General features: G+C 58.2%; 1 protein-coding gene across 3 annotated transcripts in view; it reads left to right on the top strand.

Moving 5' to 3' along the window:
* The window catches only part of TESC (tescalcin), a 42,127-nt gene that overhangs the window by 22,310 nt on the left and 5,678 nt on the right, over window positions 1–14,139 (top strand). For 2 of the 3 annotated variants that reach the window (XM_045534284.1, XM_045534283.1), the window contains exons 3-4: window positions 7,772–7,852; window positions 12,837–12,976. In XM_045534284.1, coding sequence (XP_045390240.1) covers window positions 7,772–7,852; window positions 12,837–12,976 — 221 coding nt within the window. The remainder of the gene's footprint in view (window positions 1–7,771; window positions 7,853–12,836; window positions 12,977–14,139) is intronic. The other variant, XM_045534285.1, reaches the window with a different exon arrangement.

A 14,139-nucleotide genomic window follows, 5' to 3' on the forward strand; every position in this document is an offset into this window, starting at 1 on the left:
ATATAGACGAATAAGATGAGTAAACTGCATTTAAAAGCTTAAATAAGAATTGGGTTTCTGAATTTGCAACTTTAATAAATTGAATATAGCTTTAAAAAAATCTCACAAGGTTAAAAACTATGAAAATTGATTTTAATTTTAGCCCACCATATCCTATCCTTGTCGGGTCTGGTCCTTTCTCTTTCTGAAAATCATCTTGAGACGTCAGGGCCTTAAATTCATAATGTAGCATAGCTTGTCTGTAAGAGCCCCATCCCCCCCAAATCGTATATGCTTCAGATCCTCAAAACCCAAATCCTCCCTGACCAGCCGAAACACCAAGTTCTGCAGCCTTTGGCAAAATGCTTGAGTGGGAAAATGTTTGTCTACCGAGTTCCTTGAGCTCTCACCGTGCAGGGGTTCCTCCCTGTCCTCGGAAGCTTTCCTTCGAGTAGACGAGACCCTGCAGAAGTGAACCTGCTAAAAGCTCATAATTTCTGACAGCGGAGAGAATGCAGTCATGGCGTCCTGCATTTTTTTCTCTCTAGTTGGGTCGCTGAAGTGGCGAACATCTTAAGTGGCAGTTTTCAACTTCCTGGTGGCTCCCTGGCAGGCTCACAGACACCCAGAAATAGATGTTATGGAACACTTCGGACGTGGCGACGCAGGCCACTGGAGACTTGATTAGATAGAGCCACATTAGAAAATATTTTTAGATCCATCAAGCCATCGAATGTGGAGTGATTCCTGGGATCGGCGCAGCCACAGACAGGCCTGGCGAAGATAAAATGTCGCTGTGGCCGGGGTTAATGCCACCAAAGTGCAGAGCCGCGTTCTGATAGGCCAGACATTGGGGCTTCAGCAGAATGTTGTCCGGAGTCTGGGTCCTGTTTCCCTCACCCTTTGTCCCCTTCGAAGTTAGCGTGGGGGCGTGTGTGTGAACGGAAGCCCCAGCCACCGTCAGCTGAGTGCTGGCCTGTTTCGGGCGCTGGTCTCGGTTCTCACTTGCGTGGTCTCGGAACCCTCGGAGGGTCACACCGTGTACCCCCATTGTACAGGTTAAGAAACTGAGGCTGAAGCAGTTCAGATCTCACAGTAGGGCTGGGGTTCAAAAGCAAAGCTGGCTGTCACAGAGCCATAGCCCCCAAACTGCTGCGATGACATTGTTCTTCTCCCAGAGTTAAGTCCCTTTTTAACCCAGTCACTTTGCTTTTAAGCTATCTTAAATGTGGAAAAGTTTTTTAGAAGTACTGTACTTGCAAAATGAAGTTGTCGAGGCCCCGCCCTGCTCGGCAGGCATTTCACTTGATCAATTCCAAGAGTGACTAAATCCTCCCGTTAAAGCTGCAGCTAGGGGGAGGCCCATTTATTCAAAAAGGGAGATCCGCAGTGGCCTGTAAAACTGCCCGGAAAAGACGGTGGCACGAGGCAGCTGGGGCTGTCGCGTCTGTCTAGGGGAGGGCGTGGGGGCAGGTGTGAGGAAGAGGCCACCGAGGAGTCAGTGTGGTGTGACAGGGTGCAGAGGTGTCCCCGGAGCAGGAAGCAGCTTTCTGAGTGGTCTTGGTTTTATCAGCGGGTGCTCACGGAGAGCGTTTTCACAGAGGTCCTTTCCCCAGGGCGGGTGATGCGGACACAGTCCTTGATTACCAAGGGGCAGGTGTCCAGGCCTGTCCTGCCAGGCTGGGGACTCTGTGGTGAGCAGGTGACACTCTCCATCCCCCTCCTGGGGGGCTTCCATGCTGGTCTGTGAGGGTTAGTGGGAGCCAGAGGGTGAACTAGCCCGTGAGCGAGTTCAGTTCTCTGTCCCGAGAAATCTGGTAAGGCAAACAGGGTAGACAGGGCGTGTCCCTTGGGACCCCCAGGGAGGAGAAGGGCCTGGGATGGGGAAGGTCCCTCTGCGGAAGCCACATTTGGGCTGAACCCCTAATGGAGAGAAGGGGAGGGAGCTCCGGGCAGAGGCCGGGAGGGGTCCCCTGCGAGGTCAGCCTGGCTGTTGAGTGGGGAGAGGACAGTCGGAGAGTTGGGGACAGATCGACCTCCCTTCTGACAAAGGGAGAACAGTCCTTGAGCCCAGACCCTGGGACAGGCATCTCATCCCAGTTTATTGCCCCATAAAGGCCAGTTTCAGGCTTATTTTCCTTCCTCCTTCCCTATCTGCCCCCGGGTACCCACTGGGCTGGTTGGACCGGCTTGGCCCAAGGTGGCCCAGTGCAGGTGGCAGCTGTGGGGACAGGCTGTGCTTCAGGGCTGGGGCAGGTCGCTGCTATTGGTGGCCAGTGGCCCAGCGGTGCTGCCCCAGTGACCACCAGGATGACGGGGTTGCCCACGCAGGCTCCAGGGGCACGCACCTTCCACCCCTCCTCCCGAGGGCCTGCACCCGGGGAGGGGGGGGGGTTTAAAATGTCCCCGTTGAGCCCTGAAAGGCTCTCATGGTGCCAGACTGTGCTAAGCCTGGTGACATTTAATCACCCCACACGCCCATGAGTGGCAGCAATGACATCCCATTTTATAGGCCAGAATGTGAGGCCCAGAGAGGCAGAGTGACTGGGTCACAGTCACACAGCTGGGGGGGGGGCCCTGGGCACCAGCGCTGTGGTCTCCTCGCCAGCTCTAACCACCCCATGCGCTTCCTCGCTCTCACCACTTCCTTCCTCCAGGTCGCGCAGTTTTACTTTAAAAAGAGAAGCACTGGCCTGAGCAAGGGCGAGACCCCATCCACAAAAACTAGAAAAATTAGCCTGGCGTGGTGGTGCCCCTGGAGGCCCAGCTACTCGGGGGGCCGAGGCAGGGGGAGTTCGAGGCTGCAGCGAGCTGTCATGACACCACTGCTCTCTACCCAGGATGACAGAGCGAGTGTCTGTCTCAAAAAAGAGAGGGAACCAGAGAGCTCTTCTTGGGCGTCTGCTCTCGCCCAGCCCCCAGCTTAGAAGCCCCACCGGGGACCCAGGAAGAGGGCAGGACAAGTGTCCAGCCCACAAGGGAGGGTCAAGACTAGAAAAAGAACCAGCACCGAGGGCCAGGCCTGGCTCTTCCTCAGGCCCCGTGGTGTGGTTGGTTTCCGGCGGCTTCTGGGGCCCAGCCCAACCGCAGGGTTCTCTCTGTGGGCCCTGAGCTTGGGGTCCCCCCCAGCCACCGCGGGCTTATGAGCTTAGGACCCCAAGCTTAGAACTCAGACTGGAATTCCCACTCCCTGCTCTGTGCTGCCCCCGCAGGGCTGCCTGCCCAAGTCCCCCTGCCCCGTCCCTGCGCTCAGTGTTCAGCATTTGGTGTTTCCCACACTGGGGAAACTGAGGCCCCGTGGGGACTCTTGAAGGCAGAGACCACGTCTCATCTAGCACGTGTCTTCCCAGGCAGGGCCGGCTACTCATTGGCGTTTGCTTATTACAGTGGAGTGACTCAGACACAGCATTTGGGCACCTTCCGCGTGCCAGGCCCGTCCTAGGTGCCGCAGAGGAGAATGAGACGGGTACGATCCCTCCCGGGCTCCAGCGGGCAGACGCAGGCGAGATGGAAGCTGGAGCGTCTCGGGCAGTGACGGGCACTTTGCGGAGAAAGGCGGATGGAGGCCATAGGCGGCTGGCGTGAGTTTGAATGGGGTGTCAGGAAAGGCCCCATGGAAAAAGCGACATTTGAGCCAGGGACCTGAAGGAGGGGAGGTTCTCAAGCCCGTGAGACATTTGACAGTGTCTGGAGACATGTCGATTGTCACAGCCGGGGCTGAGGGTGCCACCGGCATCCAGTGGGCGGAGGCCCCAGCACGGAGAGCCGTCCAGCCCGAGTGCCCCAAAGCCGAGGCTGAGAAACGCTGCTTTAGGGAGAGAGCGTCCTAGGAAGGGGGAACAGCACGTGCGAGAGCCCTGAGGCAGGAAGCAGCAAAAATGTCCAGGTGACCTGGGCAGAAGGAACGGGGGAAACTGAGGCAGCAGGGGCCCAGCTGTGCGGGGCCTGTGGGACACAGAGCGGCCTCGGAGGCTGTCACTCCTGGTCGTGCTGGGACGTCTTGGGCAGGGGAGTGACATTTTCGTAGCATCTTCCTGTTGGTACCACGAGCCTGGGTACAGGAAGGCCAGGGAGGAGGCTGTTGGGGCCCCCAGGCGAGAGCCAGTGGCTGGGCTGGGGAGTTGGGGGCACGGAGGAGGAAGGAGAGAGAAGTGGCGAATCCCGGGCTCGTTCTGGGTAGGCAGCGGTTGGGGGAGAGGGACAGATGTGGGAGTTAACATGCAGGTGATGCCTCAAGCCATGAGCGCCTGTTTTATTTCAGGGACAACAGGAAGTCCTTGCTGCGGCCTGCTCGCTCCTGGTGGCAAAGGGAGGGTGGCAGGTTTCAGGGACTGTCCCTGAGGACACACAGCCAGACCTCACGCTCGCCAGCCGCTGCTCCCAGGCCTGGCGCTTCCACGCCACGACCTGTGCCAACGCCATTCTGGGCAGCAAGAGGCGGCTGCACCTCTCTGCCTCAGTTTCCTCATCTTGAAAGCGGGGATAAATGCCTACCTCATGGAGTTGTCGTGAGCCCTTAATAACAGTGGAAAGCTCTTGAGCACCTTCGACATATACGTTATAGGTTAGCCGCTGTTACTGCTGCTGCTATTATTAACATTATTTTAAGATTCAGAACTCACTGTGCGTCTGGCAGTTTGCTAAGTACCTTATGTGGACCTGTCTCATTTAATTATCTCGTTAACCCTGCGATGCTACCTGGATGTCCCATGTTCCCCACTTGCAGATGGGAAATCTGAGGCTCTGAGACGTGCTGGGCCTGCAGCTGCTACCCCCGTGAGACCCTGCTCCGTGCTCTTTGACACGGGAAGTGTCAGGTGTGCACCCATCTCACAGATGCGGACACTGAGGCTCCGAGAGTCGGGTGCCTGTGCTGGGGGGAGGTGAGGGTCGGGTGTGGGTCTGGCAGGTCCCTGTGGAGACAGAGCCCGGGCAGCTGGGCTTCCGGGGCATCTGCACAGACCTGCTGGGAGTTGGGGCCGGCACCCAGGGGCCCCGTGTCCCCGCAGGTTGGTGGGAGAAGAGGCCTCTTGCATGGTAATGATTTATCCTCTCGACACACCGGGCAGGCTCTCGAGCCGGGGATCTGGGCTTTGCAAACAGATCCTGGTCAGCCGAGGGGACGGGACAGCAGGGCGTCGGGCGTGAGCGTGTGGCTGCGCTCGGCCCGGTTCCAGTCTGACTCCCACACCCCGGCTGGGTGAGCCTGGGCGGGTCACCAAGCCTCTCTGTGTTGACCCTTCCATGTCGGGGACAACTGGGGCCCTCGTAGGGCGTAGGGTGTTACCCGGGGAAACAAGATTGCACAGGCCGTGTCGTTTGCACGGTTATTATGAGCTGTTGTCGTCATCTGATAGTGGTGTTACAGAATTGGATCGTCTCCCCTGGTAACCTTGACTCATCTGGGGCTCTGGTCTCTGTTCTGGATCCTCCTGCGGTTGCTAATGAGGAGAAGCGGGGAGGACAGCGGCCGTGGGTGTGGTGTGTGTGGAGAAGAGTGCCTGTCACATGGGGAGGGACTTCTTCCCACTTGCCCCCTGTCCCCAAGTGGTTAACTGTTATCCTGATTTCCAGCTACATTTGTTCGTGTTGGCACATTTTTTTTTTTTTTTGAGACAGAGTCTCGCTCTGTCACCCCAGGTAGAATGCAGTGGCGTCATCATAGCTCACTGCAGCCTCAAACTCCTGGGCTCCAGTGATCCTCCTGCTTCAGCCTCCCGAGTACCTGGGACTACAGGTGTGCACCACCACGCCCGGCTAATTTTTCTATTTTTAGTAAAGCTGGGGTCTCATTCTTGCTCAGGCTGGTCTTGAACTACTAACCTCAAGTGATCCTCCCGCCTCGGCCTCCCAGAGTGCTAGGATTACAGGCGTGAGCCACCGCACCCAGCCTGTGTTGGCATTTTTTGTTCTTTATGTAAATGGAGTGATAGTGTGGTGGTCCTTATCTGTGTTTTTTTTTTTTAACAGACGTATTAGAAATTTTTAACACCTTTTTGGGGATGTAATTCACATATTATCAAATTCACCCACTTAAAGTGTGTGGTCCATTCTGGAACACTACAGAAAGACACCCCATACCCGTAGCCGTCACCTGTGTCCCCAGCCCCTGGAAACTACAGCTCTACTCTCTGTCTCTGCGGGTCTCTATCTCCGCGTGGCCATGTGCGTCTGGCTTCTGTCACTCTGCATGACGTGTTCAAGGTTTATCTGTGCTGTGGCGTGGATCAGAGCTTCATTCCTTTTTATGGCCAAAACCATGGCCACATTAATGGCCATATTCCATTAATTTTTACGGTCAAAACACACCCCATCGCTCTGGGCCGGCTGTCTGGAGTCTGCCCCCTTGTTCAGAACTGGGCTCTTGTGAATCCAAAATGGTGGCTTCCCCTGACGCCAGCTCCCGAGTGTGGCTGGACTCCGGGGTGGGAGGGGCAGGAGGCCGCCCAGGGGGACAGGGGAGAACACACAGGGACCCGGGGATGGGGTCACGTCCCACTTACTTCTGTCCGGGCCTCAGCCTGCCCATCTGTAAGGTGGGGGCGGGACGGGGCCGGCGAGGTGTTTATGGAACCTTCCAACTGGGACGTGTTGAGTCCCCTGTGCCGTGTGGCACTCGCTCCCCTCCCAGCATGGGGAGGTTCTAACTGTCCCACCCATCATGTCCTACCCCGGACAGTCTCATTCCTGGTAGCTGACGTCCTTCCGCCTCCCCACCTGGATGTGCCTCCTTGGTTCCCGGCATTACCAGCCTGTTCCCTGGGGCCCTTCCAAGGCCACCAGCCACAGCGGTCCACAGAGCAGAAGGAAAAACGTGAGCAAGGAGCAGAGGACACAGCACGGCCTTCCGTGGCAGGTTGGGGAGAAGGACAGGAGCTGAGGGACGGCCTGGGGACCCAGTAGCACCTGTGCCAGCTGCAGGGCACCCTTGTCTGAATTTCACCCGCCCCTGCCCCAAGCCAGGAGCTTTGTTGTATTTAACAGCTTTACTGAAATTCACATAGCACACAGCTGACCCACCAGAATGCACAATTTAGTGTATTTTGCAGAGCTGTGCATCCAGCACCCCCGTTCCCCCCGGCCCAGCCCCTGACGGCCTCAGTCTAACTCCGTCTCTGGCTTTACCTAGTTCACGTAAACGGAATCGAGGGCTAGTGACCCTCTGCATCTGGCGGCTTCATTCAGCACAGTGTGTTCAAGGCTCACCTGTGCTGTGGCAGGTGTCACTCCGTCAGTCCGTTTCATGGCCAGAGACTATTCCATTGGACATGCCACATTGTATTTGTCCAGTTAGCGGTTGACGGAGTTGTTTCTGCCTCACAGCTGTCATGAGTAACATCGCTATGAAATGTACGTGCGGGTTTTCATGTAACTGGAAGCGGAATTGCTGGGTGATATATTTACGTTTGGCCTTTGAGGACCTGCCCGACTATGTCCCCGTGCTCTAGGCCGGCATCAGAGCGGCCAAAGCAGGGCTTCCCCGCCTGGGATCGGAGCCCCCAGGCTGGGGTGCAAACCCCGAGTGTTGATGTTTTCCTGGAGATGAATGTCTAGCACGTCTCTCGGATGCTCAAAAGTATCGTGAGCCTCCAAGTCCTCCCTGCTGTCGCCGGGCTGAAGGTTAGAGGAGGGGACGGCTGACTGGGGCGCATCCCAGCTCTGTCTCTAACGCCAGCCGGGTCTCGTGAGGCCAGCGGAGGATCAGAAGTACAGCTCGGTACGTGATGCAAACGCCGGCTGACGTCTCTCTCTTCTCGTTCTTTTCTCGGTGTTTCTCCTCCTTGGAAACCAGCAAGGAGAACTTCAACAACGTCCCCGACCTGGAGCTCAACCCGATCCGATCCAAAATCGTTCGTGCCTTCTTTGACAACAGGTGGGCTCTTCTCCCTGACCGGCGGTGACAGGCGCCTTTGTCCTGAGTAACTTCGCACGGTACTGACGTGCACAGGACGGTCCTTTACGCCGATGCAGATGAGCGGGGCCGGGCCGGGTGGGGCTGATGGGGTTGGGGGCCAGGCAGTCGTGGATTCGTAGCTGGGTGACTTTGGGCAGCTCCCTCGAGCTCTCTAGGCCTCTGTGTTAATTATCTTGGGCTGCATGGCAAGCGACCCCCAGACTTAGTTTAAAACAATACACATTTATCATCCCATCCCTTTTGCAGGTCAGGGGTCCAGGTGCACGGTAGCCGGGTGGGGGAGGTTCTCAGGCTCAGGGGCTCTGGCAGACTTCAGCCACGGTGGCAGCTGGGGCTGAGGTCTCACCTCATGGCTCCACTGGGGGAGGCTGTGCCTCCAGGCTCACTCTCGTGACTGTGGCTGGTGGCATCTTCTGGAACTCTCCACAGAGCTGCTCACGGCATGGCAGCTGGGGTCCTCCAGAGCGAGGTGTCCCAACAAAACCAGGGGTCGGGGGGGGACCTAAGGTAGAAGCCACCATCTTTTTGTAACTGAATCTTGGAAGTGATACCTCGTCCCTTTTGCTGTGTCTCTTCATTAGAACTGGGTCATTAAGGCCAGGTGCGGTGGCTCACCCTTATAATCCTAGCACTCTGGGAGGATCACTCGTGCTCAGGAGTTCGAGACCAGCCTGAGCAAGAGCGAGACCCCCTGTCTCTACTAAAAATAGAAAAATTAGCCAGCTTGGTGGCGCATGCCTGTAGTCCCAGCTGCTTGGGAGGCTGAGGCAGGAGGATCACTTGAGCCCAGGAGTTTGAGGTTGCTGTGAGCTATGATGAGTGAGACAGAGTGAGACCCTGTCTCCAAAAGAAACAAAGAAGTGAGTCGTTCAGTCACCCCACTCTTGATGAGGAGGCGGTGGTTTTGGGGGCCATCTTGAAGGGTAACATCACCCGCCTCCCCGGGCTGCTGAGGGGGCGTGTGGTGAACTGCGTTACCCTCACAGCCGTTCAGTTCGTCGCCACGGCTGACAGCGAGGGGCGCACCTTGGCCAGCGTCCCAGGGCTGAGGCCCCCAAAGGCCTAGTGTGGTTTGAGTTGACTCGGCTGACAGGGTGGACGCTGGTGGCATGTGAGGCTCTGCGGAGGGCATGGGGTGGACCCCTGGGCAGACACACCAAGGCCAGTTGGCCTGTTTGCCCGATGTCCCTGTGTCTGCACAGACGGCTGAGGACAGGCAGAAAGAGGAAGGAAGGGAGCAGGAACCACGTGCTGGTAAGACGGTGGGGATTCTCCAATGGGGTTGCAGTTGTGCAAGCATGAACCGCTCAGCCCTGGTTCTGCCGGGGCCGTGGGACCCTGGGCAGGTGCCTGTGCTGCCCTGAGCCTCACCTGGGACTGTGGGGGGTGCTCAGGCTGCCTCAGAAGATGCAGGTGCCTTTCTCCAGGGCCCGTGGGGCAAGGCCTGACAGTTAGCCAGGTACAGCAGGGAGAGAAGCTGCACCAGGAGGTCACAGCTGCACGTGCAAAGGCCCTGTGGCAGGGAGCTGGGGCAGTGTGAGGGGCAGAGAGGAGGCCTGGCTGGAACACAGAGCAGTGGCATGGGGAGGGCAGGCTGCATCGGGCCGTGCTGGGGGACCAGCAGGAGGGGTCCCGACTTCAGTCTAGGAGCAGAGATGGGCGCCCTGATGGATTTTAAGGTGCGGGTGTGGGGCGGACCAGGTTTGCACTTCGCAGAGGTCATTCCAGGTACCAGTGGGTTGCAGGGCTGGGAAAGGGGCACAGAGGCCCGGGAGGGGGGTACTGTGGTTCCCCAGGCTCAGGCCAGGGCTTCCAAGGGGCGCAGGGGTGGCTTTGGGCCACCTGGGAGGAAACAAGGAAGGAAGGGTTGGGTCTGGGGTGGGGGTGGGAGAGACCCCCTGCCACAGGACCCTTCGCAGCAGGCTGTCACATTTGCCAAGGAAGGAAGGTGTGCGTGACAGAGACGGTGGAATTCAGCACCCCCGCCACCTCCTTTTATGTCCCCGTTCTGCCTGAGGCATGTCTGAGGCGGGCAGTGCCCCAGGAGCCAGGGCAGGATGGGGCGGGTGCCGGGGCGGGAGGTGTGGCCCCTGATGCGGGGTTGACACATGCTGATGGGACCTGGAGTTTAGGGGCATTGACAGGAGGATGGTACCGAGTGCCCAGGTCCCCGTGGGTGTCTGAGTTCACAGGGTGCGTGTGTGTGTGTGTGTGTGTGTGTGTGTGTGTGTGTGTGTGTGTGTGTGTGTGTGTTTCAGGCTCAGGTGCAGCTCTGGCTGGTGGGTCCTGACATCACCCTGACACTGGGACCCAGCCCTCTGGGGAGCAGGGCTGGAGGAGGACTGGCGTGATCCAGCAGTTTCCTGGGGAAACTGAGGCAGGGGATTAAAAAGGCCATGGTAACAGTACCAACGACTCTGCCTCCCCGGGGACGCTGAGCCGGCTGGGAGGGAGCGTGGTCAAGTTGAACAGGGGCACGGGGGAACTTCTAGGGTGGAGAGGGGGTTTCACAGGGACATGTGTTTGTCCACACACAGGATCCGTGCATTTTGTGGGATATAATTTTTCCTTTAACAAAACGGACCCCAGGTCTCTTGGCTCTCAGCTGTGACCTGTGGGAATGCGGGTTCCAACTCGGGTCTGTCTGCCCCAGACAGACCCGGGATTGTGACTTGCGCTCTCAGGGTGGGATCCGGGCATCTGCTGTGCTGTCCTGCATGAGCTGCTGCTCTCGAGGGGACAGAGTGTGGGAAAGGGGGCCTGAGACTCTCTGGGAACAGGTCTCGGGGGTATTTCGAGTAGGGTCCGTGCCCACCTCAGGGGCTCCCTCCCTTACAGGACAACTGGCAAGTGAAGGAAGCGGAAAGTTTACAAAAGCTGCCTGCTGTCCCGCTGGGTGGCAGCTTAGGGCGCAGCACCCGACTCCCAGCCTCCGACAGTGGCCTGGGTGCCCATCTGAGACCTGGGAGTGGACAGCAGGTGCGTCTGGCTCCAGGCGCTTTGTCTGGGTGTCCAGACCCGATGCTGGCCTGTGCGGACCTCCCAGGGACACACGGGACACGCGGAGGGGGAGAGATCCTCCTCCCCTGAATCGGGTCCTGATGCTGAAGCAGCCCAGGTGTCGACCTTCCCTGATGAGGACTCGTGTGTGCCCTGCCTTCCCTGGGGGCTTACCACGTTTCCCCCGGTGCTAATCTCAGTGCCCCCTGCTGCCACCTAAACCACTTGGGAAGGACCCGTGAGCCAACCGCAGTGACAGATGCCTCCAGAGGAGCCCGATAGGCCTGGGGGCTATTTTTATGCTCTGCAAACTTGGTTTGTGCCGCTGATGACAAGAACTGTGACACGGGCCTGTCGGGAGGTTCACAGGATAGAAGAGCAAAGGGGACGCCAGTGCAAACGCGCCGGGACCGGGCTTCCTGGGTCCGGGGAAGGATCTCGTGTCTCCCTGCAGATGGGGAGTCTCACAATCCGCCTTCCCTAACCCAGGTTTGGGATCCACCTCTCCCTGGAAAATCTCCCGGAAGAGGAAAATCTGTAAACTGTGAAGTGCAGTGCACACTGCTGACAGTATTTATCGGGTGTGGACGGGCTAATAAAGAGAGAATTGCAAACATATTCCTTTACGCTGGGGTACGGTTGAGTCCTGCGTGGGACCCAAGTAAAATATCCAAGCACCAGCCGTTAACTTAGTCATCCTGGGAGGCCCACAGTGAGGGGCCTCGGCACCCACGGCCTGCCAGCCCGACGGCAGCCTGGCCCCGCAGCCATCAGACTCCCATGGTCAAAGTCGGTTAGTGATGAGGGTTTGGTGACAGGGAGTCAGGAGCTAGTATTTGGAGCGACCTCCAAGTTGTTTTCTCAATAGCTGCGTTTCTCTGCCGGGACCCGAGCCGGAGGGCGTGTTGGCCCACCGGGTCCCCGGGTCCCCGCTCTGCGCCAGGCCCCGTGCCGGGCGTGGGGCACACCCAGTGTTTCACGCGTTCCCTGTGCCCCACCTGGAACACGAGCCCTTTCTTGCCCCCTCTGGGAAGCACATTGAGAGGGACAACCTCAAATCTGTCCCGATCTATTACAAAACTTTCGGTTATTAACAATCTTTGCACTTGGGCAGTAAACAGAATACTCAGAGCTGCTTACAGCCGATCACTGGACTGAAATTTCGAACGACTGATAGAGCAGGGCTTGACAAACGTTTTCTGTAAAAAGGCAGGAGAGTAAATGTTTTAGGCTTCGAGGGCCACCCGGTCTCTGCTGCAAATACAACACCCTGCCGCCATAGCACAAGAGCAGACAATGAGTAAACTGCGTAAATGAACGTGAGCGCCTGTGTTCCAATAAAACTTTATTTACGGACACTGAAATTCGAATGTCATGTAATTTTCACTTGGGAAATGCTATTCTTTTGTTTTTTGGGGGGCCAGGGGGCTAACAGTTTTCAACCATTTAGAAATATGAAAACTCTTCTTGGTTCATGGGCTGTACAAAAATAGGCGACAGGCCAGATTTGGCCCGTGGGCTGTGGGTGCCAACCCCTGAGCTAAAGGATCAGGTGATGTACTTGGGTGACTTATTGGATTACTTAGTGCCTCAGTTTCCCCATATGTGAGTGCTCACCTGTGTGCACCATGGCACACCCATGTATTCCTCCGTCCCAGCCTGAACCCCCGGTTATGCAATTGTCTGTCTCCTCGTAACCCCTCATTCCCCGCCCCCCGACAGTGAGCGCTGAGAAGGCAGAGCGGGGCTGGGCTTAAAGCTCGTGGGGCCCCCGGTGTCCCCCCCAGAGCAGGTTCTTGGGGAACAGGACTCGAGGCGAGAGCAGCCGCCATGGGTGACGCGTGTGCCCAGGAGGGCGGAGTTCTCTTGAGCTGCTGGCAGCGAGGGGGGACAGGCTCCAGTTCTTAATCTATTTCCGACACCCCCCACATTGCTCCCCTAGGAACCTGCGCAAGGGTCCCAGCGGCCTGGCGGACGAGATCAACTTCGAGGACTTCCTGACCATCATGTCCTACTTCCGGCCCATCGACACCACCATGGGGGAGGAGCAGGTGGAGCTGTCCCGGAAGGAGAAGCTGAGATGTGCGTGTCCCCAGTCCCTGGGGGGCGCCTTGGTGGCAGGAGGCTGGCTGTGCATGGGAGGGGGGTGGCAGGAGGGGTCAGGGACACCAGCCGCACCCCAGCGAGGCTGGCATGGGCGTCTGTCCCCATCTTAGATGTCCCTCGGCAGCGTGCGGTTTCCTGAGACTAGGGGGGCCCTGAGGGGTGGACGTGGAAGAACAAGTCCCTCAGTTCCAGTAGGCCTGGGTTCCAGTTCAGCCCTGCCACCAGCCGTGTGACCTGGCGCCCGGGAGTGCTGATCATGAGTGGCTCTGAGGACCGAGTGAGGTCGCACAGACTGAGCCCTTGGCCCGCAGGGGTGTGTCCAGGGCTGTGCTGTGGTCGGGTTCGTGGGACCGGCTTCCACCGTGTCCTGGCTCCAGGGCACAAGGTCCCAAGCAGTGGCCCAAGTGGCATCTCCTCCCTTCTCCGTGGACTTTCCCGTGGCTCCCACACCCCTGTGCTCCCCACCCGGGTGGAGGCTGGGCCTTCTCGTCCTCCGAGCTCCGACAGCCCGCCTGGGAGGCGGGCCCGGTCTCCGGGGTGGCGTGAGGGTGGGAGGGAAGGTGGCCGTGGAGCGCCTTGCAGGCCCGGGCGTCTGGTCAGCGCTTGACAGATGCCAAGGCACAGAGGGCTGGGAGAGCTCCAGCTCCCGAGGTCACCTCCCCGCTGGCTGCTGGCCACCACTTGGTGACAGGATGTCAGTAAGTGTGAAGGAGCCAGAGGAGATGCTAACGCAGGGCTGGGCCGTGGGCATCAGTATCTGTGACCTGTCCCCGGCCGAGACGGTGGTACCCACTGGGTCTGTCTGGAGTGACATTTTGAATAGCGCCCATTTGGCTTGCTGTTAGCGGTGCTTACTGGTCACATCCACGCTCACGGGGTACCAGGCCATTGCTGGGCCCTAACTCCACCCGCTCTAGCTCCCAGCCCTTGCAAGACCACGAGGGAAACACGGTTGTTATTCCCATTTTAGAGATGGGGAAACTGAGGCTCAGAAGTTAGGTCACTTGTCCAAGGTCACGCCCTAGGAAGTGGTCTATCTGGCCCCACGGCTGTGCCCGACCCCATGGCCTCGGCATGGAGGTTCTGTAATTGGTGTCTTTCGCTCGGTTTGGTGTGGATTTCAGGGTGGGGACCAGGGC

The sequence above is a fragment of the Lemur catta genome, chromosome 21 (genome assembly GCF_020740605.2).
Source record: "Lemur catta isolate mLemCat1 chromosome 21, mLemCat1.pri, whole genome shotgun sequence".
NCBI lineage: Eukaryota > Metazoa > Chordata > Mammalia > Primates > Lemuridae > Lemur > Lemur catta.